Consider the following 21694-nt stretch of genomic DNA (forward strand, 5'->3'; position numbering starts at 1 on the left):
TAGATTTTATATATTTAAATTGAATACACTAGGTTCCCTTATAATGCGATAAGTACGTTACGAATTATAAGAAATCATGTTGTGCGAATACTTTTATCCTATAACGCGATTGTTCTTTTAATTTGTATTTTTTGTTTATTTCTTTCCTCGAAAATAATTTACGATTTTAATACACGAAAGTATACGAATGAAATATAATTCGAAAGAAAATTCTTCCTCCTTTTGCAATAATAGTTAAAAATAAAAAACAAATAATAATAATAATAATAATAATAATAATAATAATAATAATAATAGTAATAATAATAATAATAAAAATTGATTGAGAAAATGTGAACAATCGGTAACGATGAATAAATTAAATATAATATATATAATGCTCAATTAATATTCATATTTAATTTATATTAGCACATTTATAAGAAGAAATCGCGATATATGGGAATCTACCGCATAATATATATAAAATCTTTTGTTACAAATAACCCTTTTGTTCCCTCGATAAATTGTTTCAAGTCGACATAAATAGTAAAACAGAAAAGAAAAAAAATGAGGCTCATAATAATGTGCATAATAATAATAATAATAATCATCATCATCATCATCATCATCATCATTTCCATACAAACGGATCGTGTGACTGAGTTTTTTTTTGTTTTTTTTTTTTTTTTATTACTATTATTTTGTTTTCTTTTTTAATTCTAATCTACGCAAGTACATACGAAATTATATGTACTTTAATTAGGATGACGCAAGTTTAACAGGTAAAAACTACATCAAATGCTACTGTGGCGTTAAAACGCTATCGTGAACACAGATACGTTATCATTTATCATTTTTTTGTGTTTTGTTTTGTTTATGAAATAAAAATTATGATTGATTATGTATATTTTAAGAAAAATTATAATTAAAATTATTTCACATGAATAGCAAATAATACTAATAATAATAATAAAAATAATAATCATACGTTCCGCTTATTTAATTGTCAATATTAATTCAATTTTCCAATGTGAATCCTATTATGCGACTGAAAAAGACATAAAATAGAATATAAAAGAATATTAATAGCGTACGTTATGAAGGAAAAAAAAACAAAAGTAATTCATTTATCGTCTCCATCCGCTATTTCCTCCGCTATTACCCCCATATCGATCCGAGTTGCCATTCTAAAATAATAAAAATGATTACATTTGTTATACCATACGTTTGAATTCTATAAATATTATTTGTCTATAATAAAAAAAAAAAAAAAGAAAATAAAATTTATAAAAAGAATTATTTTCTATAATTAAAAATTATTAAAAATAAATACGAATATATGACAATAAAATTTTTAATATGTATAATAATTTACATTAGATAATATTGAAATTAATTAATCACAGTGAGATAAAAAAAGATTATTAAATAATAATAATAATAATAATAATCTTGATGAATGAAATACGCTTAAAAATATATGGGAATATAAAATTTCAATATAAATAAAAATGACTTACCCTTTGTTGATAGCCATGATAATTGTTCTGAGATGACTGATAATTGTTACCATTACGAATTTGATGTTGCTGATGTGGATAAGGATGTCTTTGTTGTTGCCGAAATTCTCGATGTTGAAGATATTGTGGTGCTGGACCATAACCGCTAGCCCATGGTCCTGACGGTAACGAAGAGGGTCCACTTGAGCTAGCGGTGTTATATCCACCCAATCTCGATTGATGTCCACTATGATAACCTGAAACATACCAACAACAAAAAATCAAATCATTTAATAACGTAATTTTTTAAACGAACAAACAAATACCCATAAAAATATTGGTCATTAGTTAAATAACAAATACCCATAACAAAATTGATCATTAGTTAAATATACTTGTACGAATTCAGAACAAATTCCAAACTTATCTTATCTTTTGTTTAATAATAAAAATAGAAAAAATAACCTACAACCTAAAAAAACATACTAAAAAAAGAAAAAATCAAATCATTTCATAATTGTTTAAATGATCAAACAAATATCCATAATAAAATTGGTTATTATACTTGTATGAATTTAGAAAAAAAATTCAAAGATTATTACTTTTTGTTTAATAATAAAATTTATATATATATAAATATATCGTCGAATATCTTTCGGAGACATTAGGATAAAAGTCGAATAAAAGATTTGATGAGTATACTAACAATAAGTAGACGAGATTAAGAATTTCTAACAAACTATCGAGCCCTACTAGATGATAGAAGTACCTAGTACTACCTACCACTACTACTACTACTACTACTATTACTACCTTTTGCGAGGCGTGGAATAGAAAGAAAGAAAGAAAGAGAGAAAGAGAGATAAATAGACAATAATATTCGAACGTAGGTGAATGGGAACGTGCCGGCGCGTGTCATGCCTATCCATCGAATAATATACTGAACGCGTGTTGTATGACGTCGCGAGTAGTAGAAAAGGATGGAAGAAGATCATCGAATAAAATGAGTGAGCGAATAAAAAGAAAGAACAAGGTAGATGAACACAGCAAGAGAGAGAGAGAGAGAGAAAGAGAATACGACGTCTTGTTTATCAGCATGACGAAACGTCATATTGCCGTTCTGCAATGCTAATAACGGATTTTCGAAAGGGCAACAACGTGCAGCACGCGGCAGTTCACCAAGTTCATCATCATCATCATCATCGCCTTCATCATCATTCGAAACGTGCTCCGTTTGTACTTACTAAGTAAAGTACCATCATTCGTCTATTTCCAATCCTTTTATTTTTCTTTCCTATATACAACACGCCCACGCGCGTTCCACGAGCGGGACACGGTTATGAAGAAGAAGAAAAAAAAAGAAAAGGAAAAAGAAGAAGAAGAGGAGGAGGAGGAGGAGGAGGAAAAAAGGAGACAAAAAAAATTAAGGGCAGGATATAATGATCGCGCTGACAAAAGAACAAAAAGCACCGACCCTTCTTCTTCCCTTTTCTATGTGATCTCTCTCTCTCTCTCTCTCTCTCTCTCTCTCTCTCTCTCTCTTTCTTTCTCTATAAATTCCACTTCTTCTTTTACTACTACCTACTACTACTCTTGTGAATATTTATAAGTCCGTTTGCGAAATGCGAAATCGTGCACTTTAGCAAAGAGTCAAGGGGAATTCGAAATAAGAGAAACGATGCTAAGTGGGGGAGAGAGGGAGAGAGAGAAGAGGGAGAGGGAGGGGGAAGGATGATGGTTTGAGAAGTAGCATGGGTGATGATATTCGTTTGATGTGTTCTGGTACTAAAGGAAAATATCGATCATTTTCATTAAGATTTTCTAACTAATTACGGATTCGATTGAACACAACTATGCGACATCGTTAACGACCTTTTTTTCATATTACTTACATATATATCTACATATTAAAAAAATCAAACAAACCGTCTCCGATCTCATATAAAAAATTAAAAACTTATTAACCAATTTTCAAATTAAAACAAATCAAATTATTATTTGTGAAAAAATTCTTATAACAAAAGATAGAAAAGAAAGAAAAAAAAAACAAGAATCGATTGAAGGGATACGAATTATTTTTGAAAAAAATCAAACCCATATATATATATATATATATACGTACGTACATATATATTACCCGTTTGAAAAATTTGTCAAGAATGAAAAATACATGCTAACCCGCAATGAAGTAAATCGGAATACGGATTATCAGTGACGCACGATAAGCGTATAGTTTGGCTCAATCGAGTTCCTAATGGGAGGCGGCAAACAGCGTCGATATTATCGAGGGTCGAAGGGGTGGTCTCTCTCTCTCTTTCTTTCTCTCTCTTTCTCTCGTTCGTCGTTCGTACACGCCAGTTTATACGGTCCCCTGTTCTCTCCAACTACTACTACTACTACTACTACTACCAACAACTATCAGTATTAGTAGCAGTAGGTAAAGCCGTTGTGTTGTGTTGTGCTTCCGTCGTATTTCTCCTTGCATTCTCACTCTCTCCCTCATTCGTTTTCTCTCTCTCTCTCTCTCTCTCTCTTTCTCTCTCACTATTTCTGTTTCGTTCATCGGCCAACAATAACATCCCCCCAGTGAATTCCAAGTAATACGTAGCGAACGGGAACCCGAACGCTAATCCTCACCCACCCTCGTCGTTCCCCGTGGCTCACCTCGAAAGTACGAACGAGCGCGAGTGTAACAGGGATAGGATAGGAAAAGGATGGAAAAAGGGATGATAGAGAATGTAGGAGGAAGGGGGTATGGGGTAGGGGGTAGGGGGGTCAGGGGATAGGAGGAGGAAGAGTAGGATGGGTTTAACAGTTTACATGTCGGATCATCCCTCGTTATTGTTACGTTTATGATAATAGGAGACGAACGGGACGGCAACGTCCGATTTCGTTTCAATCCCTTCTCGAAATCATCGAGCTGCACCAAAATCGTTACCGGTTTTACTAAATAATGTACCTCTACCCTACTTTCATTTCTCACCCCTTTCCCCTCCAGTCACCCTCGTCTCTTTTTTTCTTTCTTTGTCTTTACTGACAAAATTAAATCTTTCTCGTTTTACGAATGATAAAACATAATCGTATATTTGACGTGTGTCAAATTCATTTTTATGAATTAGAAAAAAAAATAAATATCTATTCTTTTATATTATTTTAAAATAAATTTTATTTTGTAACATTAATCGAATAAAAGTGAGAGTTTCAGATTAATGAAACAAACAAACAAATAAAAAAACTGTTTCTTCTTCGAGATCCGATTTAACTTAAATACAATGTATTATAAATAGACATAATATCAGTGCGAATCAGTGGGGATGATATACTATGGGGGGGTAAACGTAGCACTTACGCGAGTATCCACCGCGAAAAAATTATATTGGAAATCGGAGAGAAAGATTAAATGAGAATGAACATGAACATGAAAGGGAAAGAGGAGGGTTGGGGGGGGGGGACAAGAGACAAACAGACAGATAGACGGACAGTCGGACAGCCGGACAGACAGATAGACAGAAACATTCGTTCATATATATATATATATAGATATTTACGTAGGTACATGCGCTTGTACTATATATAACTGCCTATCTGGTATGGGTATTGGATTGGATTGGATCGCCGCGTCAGCAATACAAACACTCGAAACCTCGATGTGGGTCGGTCTTTCTCTCTCACTCTCTCATTCTATCACTCTCTCATTCTATCACTCTTTTACTCACTCACTCACTCACTGACTCACTCTCTCTTCTCTTTCTCTCTCTTTCTGCCGTTCCTGTTTCAAACTGAAATTACACTTTCCTGTTCGTATCCTACCCACCAACCAACTTTTCCTCCAGCCCCTCCCCCTCCCGCGTTTCGAATATTGCTTTGCACATTTTTTTCTCCCTCGCTTTTTTCACCCCCCCCCACCCCACCCCACTCCTCCTCCTCCTACTTCTATTCTCTTCTTCTCTTTTGTTCTTTCACCGATTTCGTTTCTGCGAGAGAGAGAGAGAAAAAAAAAATGTAAAAAAAAAAGATAAAATGTAAAAAAAAAAAGAGAAAGGAGAAGAAGATATGGCCAACGCGAATATCTACGAAACTTATTGAGAAACTTATCGTCGTGTGTCTTTCCAACGTAAAGAGTTTTGAGAACTTTTCAATATCAACTAGAACGGATTAATCCCTTTTTTTTTTTTTTTTTAATTATTATTTTTCTTCTTCTTTTATACTTTGATCTTTTTAATACGTAATAATCGTTGTTGTTGTTGTTGTTGACGTGATTACGAAAGTCGAGAAATATAATGATATACGAGAGAATAAGAAGAATTCATTTTCTCTAAATCGAAAAGTAGGTAGGTAGGTAGGTAGGTATGTACGACGTGAACATTTGTATAACGGATAGAAGAAGATGGTAAGAGTAAATGGAATGAAAAGTAGGAATTTTCTTCTACTTCTACTTCTTCCTGCTTCTTTTTTTTTTCTTTGTTTTTTTTCTTTCAGAAGAAAGAATTGGAATTCTTTTATCGCATCTACGTCGAGTAGTTAGGAAAAAAGAAAGAGATAAAAGAAAAGAGAGAGAGAGAGAGAGAGAAAAAGAAATAAAGAAGTATGGCCAACCACCGACTAACTCGAATGAAAAGCCAGACATTGCTGGTTAAGAGACACTTTGTACACGCTTCTACTAGCGCGTATCCGAGCACATAAAAAAAAAGAGAAGTTAAAAGAAAGAAGAAGAGATAGCGAGAAAAACGAGAGAGAGAGAGAGAGAAAGAGAGAGGAAAGAGTCGCTTATTTAGCTTACCTTTTACTTACACGTGCTGTACAATGTTTACTTACACCCACCTAAGCATATAAGGCCAGAGGCAAGACTCAAGAAGAATAATGTTTGTGTAAGAGACGAAAGGATAGCGATTTCTATAATAAAAAAAAAAAAAAGAAAGAGAAAGAGAGAGAGGGGGAGAGAAATGAAAAAGAAATGGCAGGGGAAATGGGGAGGGGGAGGGAGGGTAGAGAAACTTAGGGTCAAGGTTAACACGAGTTGTTTGCATGTAGATCAAACGAAATTATAGTAGATAAGTCTGTCAACGTTGATTCTAAACCCCCCCCCCAGCCCCTCCACGAGATTTTAATAATCTCCAACTATTGTCGTAATATTTGTCTTCTTCTCTTTTTTCTTTTTTTTTCAATATAAATAAATAAATGTAAAACATTCTACGTATCGTCAATGAAATTTGTTGAAAAATGTTAAGAGTGGAAAACCCGAGTTGGCGCGAACGCGTCCTTAAGAGAAAAACGGTAGCTGAGTAGTGAGTCAAAATGGCGTATAGTACTACTACCTTCCGAGTACCACTCGCGCGCGATTTCTGACGTCTTTGTTCCCTAGGCCCTTTCGTCATATTCGCCCACCCCCTTCCAAACCGCTCGAACCCTCCTCCTCCTCTTCCTTCTCTTCCTCCTCTTCCTTCTTCTTCTTTTCTTTTTCCCACCTTTACTTCCATCTTTTGCGATCCAGCGCATTCGATGAAACTCGTGACCATAAAAAGTTCTGCGCTACGAGTTACGATTAAAGAGATTTTTCCCGCCCCCAACCCCAACTCCAATCCCAACCCCCTACCCCCTACCTTCACAGTCATCCCCTCGCCCCCTTTCCTACGCCATAAAGCCAGTAGTTAGATTTGCCAGTCGACTCGAGAAAAAGTAATTCATTTCTCCATTCGACTATCGTGACTTTCACCGAGTCAAAACTTTCTTTATCTTTCTTTCCCGTCCACGTTTGTCTCGGATATTTTTCCCTTGCAATTTTCTTGCACGACTTTCTTTCGAAGTAGGTAAGTACAGAGAGAGAAAGAAAGAGAGAGAAACTGGACGAAAGGAGAAACAAATAAAAAAAAAAAAAATAAAGAAATGAAGAAAGATTTTTCCTCTTGGATTCTACCAACCACCTTCCACCCCTTCTCTTTATCTTTATTTCTTTCTTGGTATCTCCTTTACTCTTTAGCTACTGGAAACGAAGACCCTCGAAAATGGCCCTTCTAGCGCCTCGACGAGTCAGCCAGCGAAACGAAACGAAAAGGAGAGACGTTTATCCTTTTTTTCTCTCTCTCTCTCTCTCTCTCTCTCTCTCTCTCACACACACACACACATACACACACTCTTTCTCTTTCTTTCTCTTTATTTCTTTCGTTCTCTATTTTTCTCATAAACGTTCTTCGTTCGGCGAAGCATAATCGCTTGAGAGAAAAACGTTAGGTTGCGTTTAGAAGAGCACAGCAACAGCAACAACAGCAACATCAACTGCACTTTTGTCGAGTCCTGTCTTCTGCTTATTCTTCGTTTTTCCTACTAACACCAGCGCGTATTATTTATGTATATATATACCAATGTTTTTTAAATTAATTCCCAAGGAAATTGTTACGACTATCGTACGACGATTCAATTGCCGATGAAAATTCGAGGAGAGTATAAGCGTTATAAGGGCTAAAAAGAAAAAAAAGAAGAAAAGAAAAAGTACTTCGATTTCTACGAGGATTGATCGCACCACCGGCCCCACTCGAGATTACTTTTTCAAAACCTATACCTCTTTTTCTTCGAATATTAATATATATATACATAAAAATCCTCCAATCTATATATAACACAAACATTAGTAAGTAGTAACGAAAAAAGATAAAGAAAACCAAAAAAAAAAAAGAAAAAGGAAAAGATTTCTTCTTTTTCTTAATTTAATTTTTTTATCGATACTGCAAAACTCCGAAACAAAAATAAAATAAGAAAAAAAAGATATAGCCTTAAAGAAAAATAATAATAAGAAGAAGAAAAAGAAAAAAAGAAAAATAAGAAGTAAAAGAAGTAGAAGAAGAAGAAGAAGGGTGCAACGTTGGTAGACAGGACATTGAATTTCGTTCGGTGGGTGTAGCAAGCAAGTTGCGGCACGGATTGCTGGTGCGGTACGGAAGCTTTCCAAGTGGTGAAACGACGACGGGGGGTAAAGGTTGTATATATGGTATAGGGTGGTAGTGTAGAGGGTAAAGGCAGGGTATATAGAAGAAGAAGAGAAGGGGAGCGGGAAAGAGCGACGATCGGACGAGGACAGAAAGAAACACTTGACCCTGCCTGCCTGCCTAGCTGGCTGCTGCTGCTGCTACCACTGCTGCTGCTACTGCTGCTTGCCGCACAACCGATGATGCTGGCACAGCAAACCCTCCCCCCTGACCCCCTTGCCAACCCTTCCCCTCACCCCACCGTGCAACGTGCGTTAATAAACGCATCGAGATTGTGTTGGTACGGCCGTCTGTGTCCCCCTTTCTCTCTCACTCTCTCACTTTTACCCACCCTTCTTCTTCTTCTCCACCACCCCCTCGTCCTCCTCCTCCTCCCGTTCTTCCTCCAACACTCACCCCACGTCCGCTACCCGCCCCAACGAATCTCCCTCGCGCCTTCCACCAACCTTTTGCTCATTGCGCACGCCTACCGTTCACCCACACTTCCTTCCACCCTGCTCTACGTAACCATCGTCGTCATCCTCCTCCTACTCCTCTTCTTCCTCTTCCTCTTCCTCCTCTTCTACCCCACCCCCTCTTCCAATTCCTCGTCTACCTCTTCTAACGCGCATGCGTTGTTTCGCAAGAAAATTACATGCGCGTGTGCGTCCCTACGTTTCGTTACGTTACCTACGGTTTCTAGAAGTGCACGCGATCGCGCACGCAAATAATACACCTACGATATCGTCTCACACTTATATATGATTATATATATACATATATATGTATGTGTGTATGTATGTATGTATGTATCCTAGAGATACAGGCAAGAGGACAACTCGACGCACGCGCGCGCGCGCGCTCGTGAGAGTAACGTGTTGACTCTTCTGATCGTTCGGCTCCTAATTTATTTACAATTTCGCAAAGGGGAAAGTCGGATTGATTTGAACCCCATTTCGCGATATAATACGAGAGAGTAACCATCGTATATAGGAAGAGGAAGAAAGAGAAAGACAAATCTTTACTATTACTTATTATGGCTCATTCGAATCTATATATATATATATATATAGATACCAAATATACATATCTATATATGTATATTTGGTATCGTGTTATTTTATTTAATTTATCTATACGCTAGATGATTAATAATTTGTTCTCCTTGTTTAATAACTATCAAAATTCTTTCTTTTTTTTAAAATATGAAATAATATATCATATTTTTATAAATATATATATAGTGATATTTAAATTGAACGAAAGTTAAGTAGTATCTTCTTTTTGCTAATACGTTTCACGTTTATGGTTAGAACATCTTCTTGCAATTTAACGCACAAAATCTTTTTCAAGAAAAAACAAGACAAGACAAGACAAGGCAAGACAAGAAAGGAAGAGGAAAAAACGAGGGTATATACGAGGGAGGGAAAAAGAGAGACAGAGAGAGAAAGAAAGAGAGGTAGAAGAAGAGAGAAAGATAGACACTCGTGTCAGAAGCGACCAATAAATTTATCGAGCGGGTGTTGGCATGGAGACTGCCGGACAGAGCTCGGTTGAATGGTCCGGAGGGCTATGAGAGGCCACTCGAGAATCCTCCAGGAGCACGTCGCAGGGGGGAAATTGGAGGCAGCCAGCCACCACGATGCTTCTCTCTCTCTCTCTCTCTCTCTCTCTCTCTCTCTCTCTCTCTCTCTCTACCTTCTGGTGCCCAGAAGGAGGAACGCGAACACCGAAAGCAAACGAAAGAGTAAGAGAGAGAGAGAAAATACGTTGGAGGGTGGCCACTCTCTCTTGGCGGACCTCCTCTTCTATATACCCGTTGAGAAAGAGAGAGAAAGAGAGAGAGAGAGAGAGAGAGAGAGAGAGATGAGGGGGGTCGAGGTATATCGATTTCTCGCGGTGATCCAATCAACGACGGCGCCTTATCTGACGCCTTTATCGGCGCCTCGAACAACCTGCTTCTTCTTATTCTTATTCTTATTCTTATTGTTATTCTCTCGTTAAAAGTATCTCATCGAGAAAGAGAGAGAGAGAGAGAGAGAGAGAGAGAGAGAGAGAGAGAGAGAGAGAGTGAGAGAGAGAGAGAGAGAGTGATTTAATCATTTGTTAACCGATAATCAAGCAATCGAATCGAATAATAAGGATTCAATTATATACGCTTATCCTATTTTGTATGTTCCTTTATTTTAAATCCAAAACACTTTTATTCCTAGTAAATGTCTATTATTCTCTCGTATACATATTTCAAGAATATAACTTCAAATGGTAATATCAATTTGTTACCCTTTCACCCTAACCCTTCAATCCCCATCCCCCCATAACCCCCCCCACTTCCATGAAATACCGGACTATCCTTCGAGAGATGTTTAAATCGAAACTACGACATAGCCAATATTTAACAACAGCAGCAGCAACAGCAGCAGCAGCAGCAGCGTACTCACTCGAGAATTTCTTTCGCCAACGGATAATGTTTAATTCATTAATCGCATTAATTATTCATCGACGACGATGACGAGAGAAACGCTGATTCCGATGCTTCTTCTTCTTCTTCTTCATCTTCTCTCTTTTTAGCTATCATTCTCACTCTTTAAAACTTGTTCTGCTCTCCTTGTCTCTCCAAACCGAAAAATATTGTCTCCAAGCAACCTATCTCTCTCTCTCTTTCTCTCTTTCTCTCTGTTTAACTCTTGTTGAAAACCGACTTGGGATCTTCTCTCAAGAAGAAACGAACGATCCTTATATCTCCGGTTTCTGTCGAATAAATCGTACCTCATCTCCTCGCTTACGATATTCTAGACGCTCGAGTATTGGTTTCAGAGGAAGACATGTATACCTAATCGAGGAGAGGAGAGGAGAGGAGATACGGACAACCAGAGAGACAAACGTTTCTGTATATACCATCAACAACAGGGTAATCCCAGTGATATTGTTCAGAAACAATAGGGACGTTCATCCCTAATTTGTATGGGACTAACGATTACGTTTAAACACGACCCGTTAAACCAAACCTTTTCTTCCTTTTCTTTTTCTTTTTCTTTTTCTTTCTCTATTTCGTTAAAAGTCAATACTTTAGCATCCTGTCAAATGAAAAAGAGGAATGAAAATACTGGGGATGGGTAAAAGGGGAATTTTGAGGAAAAAAAACAAAAAATTCCCGTACGTGGAATTAATAGATACGAGCAACGTAGATAGGTAGGTAGGTATTTTATGTTTGGTAAAGGCAAAAAAATATATTTCCATCTTATGTTAGTTATATATAGACTTCGTAAAAATCCATTTAAACAACTCTAGTCGATATTAAAATCGAATTCCCAATGGATTAAACGATATCAGTAATCGTCGTGATTTAAACTAAAATCATCGACTGCGATGCTTCACATTTTCTTTTTCCTTTTCTTTTTTTTTCTTCTTCTAATTTTCCTTTTTGTTTTTTCTTCTTTCATTTTTCTTTCTTGCTTCTTTTTTGTTTTTTTTTGTTTTTAAATAAACGCGACCAAATTAGGAATTTACGTTAACACAAGAAACGAGGGTACCCCTCTTAAAAAACAAAAAAAAAGAAAAGAAAGAAGAGAAAACCCCGTATGAATAATTTTTCATCATTTTAAACGATCTCTTTCACTCTCTAACTCTCTCTCTCGATTTTAATAATTAATGAACCCGTTTTTATTAATAGAACTAATGTCAGAAATTTTGTCCCGGTAAGAGGATAAAAATTGAATTTACTAAGATAAGGTTTTTCTACTTGGCGGACGGGCGGAGGGTTTGGAGGGGGTGGTTGGGGGGGTTGGTAGGAGGGCGTCGGCTTAAGTTAGAACTTTTTCCCCACTACTATTAAACGCGCTCAACCTGAACTCGAACGAAAAATATGGATAATAGAAAGCGCAAGGCAGCAGTAGCAGCAGCAGCAGCAGCAGCAGCAGAGGCAAATAAAGTGCAAACTCGGCCCGGTGAGCGTTCAAGTTGTGCTCTTGGGACCTATACTGGTCCAACTCTCGTGCTACGTTTGATTTGAGAGAGCGAGAAAAAAAAGTGTAGAGAGGGAGGCAAGCAGAAGAGTGAAAGAGTAGTGCGCTCAGCGTTGTAGGACTCTCCGCTGGAGAGGCCTCTCTCTCTGTCTCTCTCTTTAGCTTGTTCGTACACTCACTCACTCACTCACTCACTCATTCACTCACTCACTCACTCACTCGCTCACTCTCACCCGCTTTAAGCCCTATCCACTACTCATTTATCAAATAAATCAACACAGCTACTTGTGCACCTGTGAAGAGATTCAGTAGCGCTGGCCCGTGCCGTCCAAAAGGGCTACGACGATCGGCGGATTCGACCCTTTTACCTTCTTTTAATACGTATCAATATTGTATCTATATTATGCTTACAAATTAATTCAGTGTTTCCTTTTTTTCTCTCGTTTTTTTTTTTAAATCTTTAACCATCATCGTTACACACTTCGTTCGCAATCGAAAGAATTTCTTCTACCGTTTATTTGGATTATGCTATTTAATATGAGAGAACGTTATGTTGGTTATAAAAAAAAGGTTTCACATCACTTGTGTGTTAACGTACTATGGTACGAATTATATCGGTCTATCGGAAGAATCATTCCGTTTCACTGAATGTTTTTTTTTCCTGGTTTTTTAAAAGTGAAAAAAATATCGACCGTTGAAACTATCCCCGATACAATACGATACGATTTGTGCGGTATCAGAGAAAATGGACGCTTTTTTTTTAATTTATCAAACGTGTAAATAATATTACCAATGAATTTTTTTTTGTTTTGCAAAAATAAAAAGAAAAAGAAAAGGTTTGTTTTATGTACGATACCTCGATTTCCCGAGGTATCATTCATCATGGGATACTTTCATCTGGTAAAACAATAACTGCAGATTACTATCAACAACAGTTTGAACACTTTATACGATGAATTGGAACGAAAATGGTCGTTTATCGGATCAGGGTACAAGGCACGTTATTTTGCAACATAACAACGTTCTGCTATACACGTTGCTTTAGGCCCACCTGGGGGGAGGGGAACCCATTTATACCTTGGAATGAAAAATTTTCTCTTTTACGTGGTTTACTTTTAAGACGAACCCTACCATCTTTTTTGGGCCTTACTACATTATTTGTCGTAGGAATGCTTCGAGTCGTTTGAAGAATTCCAACGAATGCATCGATGATTTCACGACCTATAAAGTATTGTCATCCTATGGGAAATTGTATTAATAAGTTACCCGATAGAGATGGTAAAAGATTATACAAAATAAACGATTAATATTTCAAAATATAAATATTATGTTATTGTTAATTAATTTCTACATCTAATTTTTTCATACCTATGTAAAATCATAAATGAAAAATAATTTTCATTGAAAACGGGGGGCTTAAAATATTTTTGATCGTATACGAGAGAAGAAAGATATACGATTAATTACATACAAATTAATATATCAATTGATTAACCTTAAATATTATAAATAATAAATGAATATATATATATATATATTTTGAACTATCACATATTTTACCGCAACTTAATATCAAATCCCTCTTTCCTCCCTATATTTGATGATGATAGTCGAATGAGAGTGACCTATTCATGGTTATTGTATAATAAACCTCAATTTATATGATACGGTCAATCACAATATAAGAGTTAAGTTAAGTTATATATTATACATCCATGCTATATATAAAAATGAGTGAAAATATCGTATGAATGGTTAACACATTCTTTTATATATAAAACGTTACGATTTTCATAGAAAACAATTTACTTTTCTTCGTACTTAAAATGAATATAGGATGATTAAATAAAGATTCAATTGACCAAAAATAAAGAAAAAATCAAGAATAACGCAAGATGTATATAAAATAAAATCAAATCAAACATATATATTAAAATAGACGAATAGATAAAGTAATTACAAATAAAAAAAAAAATGTACAAAAAAACCGAGAAAATGAAATAAACGAAATAAACTTTCCCTTTCTCTCTCTCTCTCTCTCTCTCTCTCACTCTCTCTCTCTCTCTCTCTCTCTCTCTCTCTCTCTCTCAGTGTATATGTGAGAAAAATAAAAAGATTAGAATATCGAAATCCAAAGGAAAGAATTTAGTTACGCGGGTGCGTGAACAATGAAAAAGTAAAGAAAGAGAGAGAAAGATGATAGAACATGTTGAATGAAGAAGGATAGAGTCAAGATCAGAAAGAAGAAGAAGAAGAAGTAGAAGAAGAAGAAGAGTAGGTACATTGCGAAGTAGAGGAAGAGACCGAGGATGGTCCTTGTGCACCGAGGACCCCAGGATACCGAGCAAGGAGTATCCTAGAACTGTCGAGGATGCTTCACACCCATCGTCCTATACCTCGTGCCTCTTCCATGGCCACCCACCCCTTCCCTTAAGTTCCTTCCCTTCCTTTCCCTACCTCCTCCTCCTCATCCTCCTCATCCTCCTCATTCACCTCCTCCTCCCACCATCTGTCTTCTCCTCTTTTCTCGTTGTAAATATGCCCCCCCTTCTCTCCCCTTACCCTTTCCCATCCCTCCCTACCCTCCTGTTCTCCACAACCCATCAGGATCCGCGCTCTTACAAAGAGAATCATCGGCTTCCTCCTCGGCGACGTCGGTGCTGCTGCTACCGTAGTTGTCGACTTCTCTCATCCAAACGCTACAACACCAAGAAGAGGGATATCGCGTCTCGGTTCTTCACTCTTCCCTCCTAACCCCACTACTACTACTCACCCTCCCACCCTTTTTCCTACTCTCTATCCCACTACCACCATGTCTCTCTCTCTCTCGTTCTCTCTTTCTCTCTCTTCTCGTTCTCTCTCTCTCTCTCTCTCTTCTCGTTCTATGTGCCGCAAGACTTTCGTACGGATTGCGAGATCAAGAGCTCTTCGAAGGCACTGGAGTTAAGTTTGAGAGCGCGGGTTGTGCACGAAGGTGGCAGGCTTCTATCTCTATCTCTCTCTCTTTCTTTCTTTCTCTCTTTCTCTTCTTCTTCTTCTTCTTCTTCTTCTTCTTCCTCTTTCTATTTCTATTTCTTCTAAAAGTTCAATCGAGAGTCGCTTTTTTTCTTGTTCTTCGTTAAAATTTACAAAGATACGATATATTTTTGTATATGTTATAATATAATATGTATATATGTTGATTAGATTGTTTTAAAATAAATTGTACAATGGTTGAGAAAACATAAATACAAGTAATCCTCTTACAACACGGTTTCGTTACAATACGATTTGTTAATTGTAGGAATCTTTCTAGCCCATGGTATCTTATAATACGGTTTCATTATATTAATATTATTATCATTTTATTAATCATTATAAATGACAATTTGTGACAAATCTTTATACAAGACTGTACTTCTTAAATCACTTTAATTGTATATTTATGAACTAAATTATCTTAAAATAATAAATTCTGCGTCTCATTTAATTCTAATCTTCTTCTAGGATGAATTTATCCTACCGTGTTACAGGAAGATTATTTGTATACAGGATAGGACAATAATTTTGTCAACTTTGAATATTTCTCTGTTGTTTCGTAAATAATATTAACAGAAAATATGAATACATATTTTACATCAGAAAATATGAAACAACAAATTAGTGCAGTGTACGTGTATTAGAATTAATTTAAAGATAATAATACGTGTACGTATATCAACGATACGAAAATTACTGTTTCACATTAATGCAAATGATCACAATTTTTAATATCTTTTTTAACATAAGAATTTGACTACCTTATTTCATCTTGAATGTAAGCTTCGCTTATAACTTACTGAAATTATCTTAACGCTGTATTATCGCAAAGTGTTAAAAGTTATGGATCATCCCGTTTAAAAAAAAAAAAAAAAACTAAGACTACATTAAAATTTATTTACCCCTCTATCACACCTTTTCTATGTGATATACAAGTTTCGTACCAAACATTTGTTCATATAATTACAAATAATAAAGTGTACCAAAAGTTCATCTGTTTATTATGTAATAAACTGCATAATGGATTGTATTTTCTTTTTTGGTAAAATTTACTTTGGACAAATATTAATTTAAAAAATGCACGAACTTTTGATTCATCCCAATAACGGCGAATATACAAGGTGTACAAAATAATTATTAATCAATCTTGTACACATATTATTGAACTAGAAGGAAATTGTTAAAGAAAAAGAAAAAGAAAATAAAAGAAAATAAAATAAAAGACAAATCTTCTATCCTCTAAGAAGAATCTACGGCATTCCAGGAAGTCCTGTGGGTAAACCTGTTGACGAGTCACACCGTTGCGAAGGCGTCGAGTCGTAGAAACGATGAAATTAGATCCTTCGAAAGTAAAGGAGACCGAGAGATGGGTCAACAAGTCGTTGGGACGAAAACTAGATTGCACTCTGTTCTCTTTGGAAAGGACGGAGGAGGTAAAAGAGCTTGCCCGGATCCGTAACACGATACCGACCACCACCGCGGTAAAGTAATCGAGACGCGTCATGGATCTGCCAATCGAAGAGAGAAAGAGAGAAAGAGAGAGAACGTGCCTCCGGTTATTGTACTTCCGTTTCTTGTCGGAACACTGTTCTACTAACTTGTCTCCACATTGTAACAACTAAAAAGGAACAAGAAACTTATCTCCCGATAAAAATAACTTTTATCTCTTCTTAATTTCTTTCTTTCTTTTTTGTTTTTCTTTCCCTTATTTTTGTTCACACACGATAAAATTGAGTAAAAATTATTTTTACTTTATTTTATTTTTTAAAAAGAACAAAATAAAGGAATAAAAATAGAGAGAAGAGGAGGAGGGTGTGGGTATGAATCTTTCTCCCTTATTTTCTTTTTTCTTTTTCATTCTCTCACTTTTTTTTTTTATTGCAAGAGAAAAATATGGACTAGATGGTAGTAACCACCATAGAAGGAAGTAAGGAAGGAAGGGTGCTACCAACAACGCCTTGTAAATCCGATTTCGTTGGATCATCCTCCTAAACTGTTCCCGTCGATGCTCTTGGCAAAAGAAGGCATATAACGAGGGGGTAAAAAAAGAAAAGAAAAAAAAAAAAAGAAAAGAAAAAGTCGAGAGAAAAGAAAAAGATGAAGAAAAGAGGAAGAAAAAGAAGAAAAAAAAAAGAAAGTCGTACTTTAAAAAGAGGTTAGCGTTAGCATCGGTCGGTCCCTCGGGTTCTCGCGCGGAAATGAGGTGGAAAACCGCGCACCCTCGGTACCCAAAGAAGGTTCACCTTTTCTTCGAATCTCCTCTACCTCCTCTACCTCCTCCTCCTCCTCCTCCTTCTCCTCCTTCTCCACCTACTACTACTCATTCACCACCTCCTTCACCACCAACAACAGCATCAACCGCATACGATCCAAACTACATAACATGGATTTCGAGTAGGTACCCCACTTTCTCATGTGGTTTTACGATATTACACAAATGCCCTTCGAATTCTCGAAAAAGAGAAAGAAAGAGAGAGAGAGAGAGAGAAAGAACAAACGCTTATAGATGTAACCGAGCGCGATGAACCGTAGAAAATCATACGAATGTGTTTACTTAGATGATAACATGACAACTTTCTTTCCAAAAAAAAAAAAAAAAAAAAAAAAAAAAAAAAAAAAGAAACAAAAATATCTTCAAGACTCAGAAAAAGGGTATATTACCATAGATCGAGATGAAATAAAGGTATAACACGGTTATCTCGGTTATCAGGACATAACGGGGAAACATATTTTATTCGATAAAAAAATAAACGATATTCGTATGAACGAAAATGTCGTACGGTTCGAATCGAATTTATTTTGTTTAACCTTTTATTTATATATATATTTTTTTCTCTTTTTTTTTTTTAGTTGTACTTTCCCAAAGTGAAGAGTGGTAGAGGAAACGGATGGTTCAAAAGAAATCATAGCTTTGTACGCTTCTTTGCTTGATGCTTGAAGAAAGAAAGAGAAAGAGAGAGAGAGAGAGAGAGAAAGAAAAAAAGAAAGAAAGAGAGAAATTGCTTGGCATCTCCTTCTACTACACTCCATCGTATGCGCGTGCATGCGTGTACCGAGGGAGGAAAAAAAACTCGTCGTCGATTCTGAATTAATCTCATTCGACTGCCCCCTTTATACGTTGGTTCTCCCTCACATCCTGCGGCGAGACTCCTGGCCGCTTCGTGGCTTCAAGGTTAATTGGAATGAAAACGAAGAAAGGGAAAGAAACGGGCCGACGTAGAAAGATGAAAAAAAAAAAAATAGAAAAAAGAAAAGAAAAGAAAAAAAGAAGAAGAAAAGTAAGAGGAAATCTTTCTTGGTCGCGACGATGATTTTATTTTTTTCTCCTTAACGCAATTGAAAACGCTTAACCACACGTAAAAACCATCTTCTCTCTATTTCTATTTATCTATCTATCTATCTATTTTGACGAAAGAATATTGAACAAAAAATAATAAGAACGAATCTGAATGTTTCTTACTATAATACTTTTTGTCTTTCCTCAAAATAATTGACTAAGGTTTATTCATTTTTACTTGTAAAGTAATTGTACTACTAATTTTTAAGATTAAACATCACATTTAATATGATACTTTGTTTTATCCAAAAATAAGATAATCTTTTTCTCTATATGTATATATAATCTGAAAAATCTTCTTATACTTTTCTACGAATAAAAATCTATGTTTCTCGGAAATTAAGAATCGCACTTCGAAGAAAAATGTTACGGATAAAGGAAAACTAGAGGATAAAATGGGGAAAGGAAAATTAGAGGTTAGAGAACAGGTGTACCGAGTGATCCTTGACAATAAAAAAAAAAAAAAGAAGAAGAAACTCAGAGAGAGAGAGAGAAAGGGAGATAGAAAAACCTTAACATCCCTTCTGTGTCTCGGAAATACGCACCATTTACTTTTTTATATAGTATTATGTATTAAAGAAGGTAAGAAAAAGGTTCTCCATTCACGTGTAGTTGAATATCGAACGAAGAAAAACCATAGAATAGTTCGTTCGGTCCTTTAACAATGATGCCGATGGATTCCCATTTGTGTAAAGTAGTCGTTTGCAAACGTTTTTTCGAACTAGATCACGAAGATGTAATTCAAGATGACGCACTCATCTTCGACTCTTTGAGCCTATTCGAAAATGACTCGACCGTTCAAAGCTTATTTCGAGTGCTTTTACTACTCCATATAAATCTATTATAAAAAAAACGGAATCATTATTTCTAAATAAAATATTCTCTCATCGAATAAATATTTATTCATTAATATTTTCGTCAATATTTTAACTCAAGTCCATTCTATTATATAAAACAAAATATGATTTAAGTTATCATTATAATAATAATGTTATATAACTCTGTATTGATATAATTATAATATTAATATAATTATAATTGTATCAATTATATTAATATCTGCTGGAAATTGGTATTGTTTTGTTTTCTGAAGACCCGGTACCAGGTCGGAAGGTATCACAATTTAGCAAATTCTATTTTATTACATTTTTTATATATGTTATCTACCTTTAAAAACGTTAAAAGTACGCGAATTGAAATCGTTAACGATTCAATACCTCTCGATAAGTTTTTTTTTCCCTGATTTGCCCTTACATAACGATGACGCATAAGTAATAAATAGCCATTATAATAAATCAAAGTTCGACGAGATATCGATTTGACGATAGGGGTGGAAAGACAAGTTTAGGGTTTAAGTAAAAGTTCAAACGAATCAATCGGGTGACCCTTTTAGATTCTATATCGGACGTTAAAGGGGTCGACGATGAGACGTTCACTTTCCACATCCCACATCCAACCTCCACCACCACCACCACCACCACTAGAAATCGCGCGAACAACCCTCTGTTCTGTAAATCGAGACGGTTTAATAGAATTTCACGCTCCTCTAGGATTGACCAGGACAAGGATCGGTGATTGCTCTTGCGGAATCTGAAAATCGGTCAACCGAGGAATTGATAATCAAAGCAACTTTGTCAATCGTCAGTCTGATCTCTCTGATTGTCAATTTGACTCGTTGACATTTTGAAAAGAAAACTTTCGTAAGAAAAAAAAAAAAAAAAGAAAAAAAAAGAGAAAAGAAAAATAAAAAACCAAACTTTTGTATTCTTCGTCAATGCGCCAAAGAAAAAAAAGAAAGAAAAGTAAGAAAAAAATAAATGAAACAAAATATAAAAGATCGAACGAACGAACAGATCGATTGTATTTCGATAAAACACAGAGAGAGAGAGAGAGAGAGAGAGAGAGAGAGAGAAAGAGAGAAACAACATACCTATAACCGTGTTAATAAGAGAAGCACCTCTTCGAACTTTACTCTATACGGAGAACGAGAAAGAACTTTTCTAATTGCTAATACTTCTTCCTTTTTCCCTTTCCCCTCCTCTTCTCTTCCTTTCTCCCTACCACCCACACCCACAGCCCACACCCCGAGCTTTTGCACCGACGATTCCAAGAGTGTTGCAGAGGTCTCTACTTTCCTCCTCCGCTTGTTCCGGAGGGAGAAACAAATCCGTATCTTTGACGAAGCCGAAGAGCGAGCGAGAGAGAAAGGGAAAGAAAAAAAAGAAAAGAGAGAGAGAGAGAGAGAGAGAGAGAGAGAGAGTAGTGGGCGTACGTGTCCTTAAGCGAGAGCGAGCTTCCACGCTAATGAGGCGCGGCGTAATTAGTGAGACTGTCTACGCGGTAGACCCTTCACGATAGGGAGGATCCCTCTCAACGAGACTCAAGTCTCGGTATCTCTCTTCTTCTTCTTCTTCTTCTTCTTCTTCTTCTTCGTCTTCTTCCTCTTCTTCTTCTTCTTCTTCTTCTTGCACTTAATCCATCCCTTTTTCTATCTCTATCTCTATCTCTATCTCTATCTCTATCTCTCTCTTTTTCTCTCTTACTCTCTTACTCTTACTTTCTTACACTATCTCACTCTCTTTCTCTCTCATTTTCTTTCTCACTCTATTTCACTCTACCTCACTCTCTTTCTCTCCCACTTTCTTTCTCACTCTTTCTTTTTTTCTATTTTTTTTTGTTTCTTTCTAGCTACTTCATTCTCGACGCATCCTCGAGCGATTTCTTATTCTTAGCCGGTCCGACACGAGCCGTTAAAAAGTAAAGGAAAACTTCAAAATAAATCTGAAATCGGTTGCACGCATTACACGTTTCTTACGCATACGTATTTTGATTTTACTTTACGAGAAACATAATGTAGATTTATAAATCGATGCGATATAATAATAAGAAAATAAATCGCCGTTTTATTTTCGACAAATCAATGAGCAATTTTTT

At 36.0% G+C, this 21694-nt stretch overlaps 1 protein-coding gene across 1 annotated transcript in view; it reads right to left on the reverse strand.

Moving 5' to 3' along the window:
• Nucleotides 1-322: 322 nt before the first annotated feature.
• LOC106790099 (5'-3' exoribonuclease 2 homolog) overlaps nt 323-21694 on the reverse strand; it is a 33677-nt gene continuing 12305 nt past the window's right edge. The window contains exons 16-17 of the mRNA XM_014754793.1: nt 1503-1738; nt 323-1169 (exon numbers count right to left, since the gene is read on the reverse strand). Of these exons, the coding sequence (XP_014610279.1) occupies nt 1110-1169; nt 1503-1738 (296 nt within the window). The 3' untranslated portion in view covers nt 323-1109. The remainder of the gene's footprint in view (nt 1170-1502; nt 1739-21694) is intronic.

Source organism: Polistes canadensis, unplaced genomic scaffold (genome assembly GCF_001313835.1).
Source record: "Polistes canadensis isolate GaletaPanama2010 unplaced genomic scaffold, ASM131383v1 scaffold_214, whole genome shotgun sequence".
In the NCBI taxonomy this organism is placed as follows: domain Eukaryota; kingdom Metazoa; phylum Arthropoda; class Insecta; order Hymenoptera; family Vespidae; genus Polistes; species Polistes canadensis.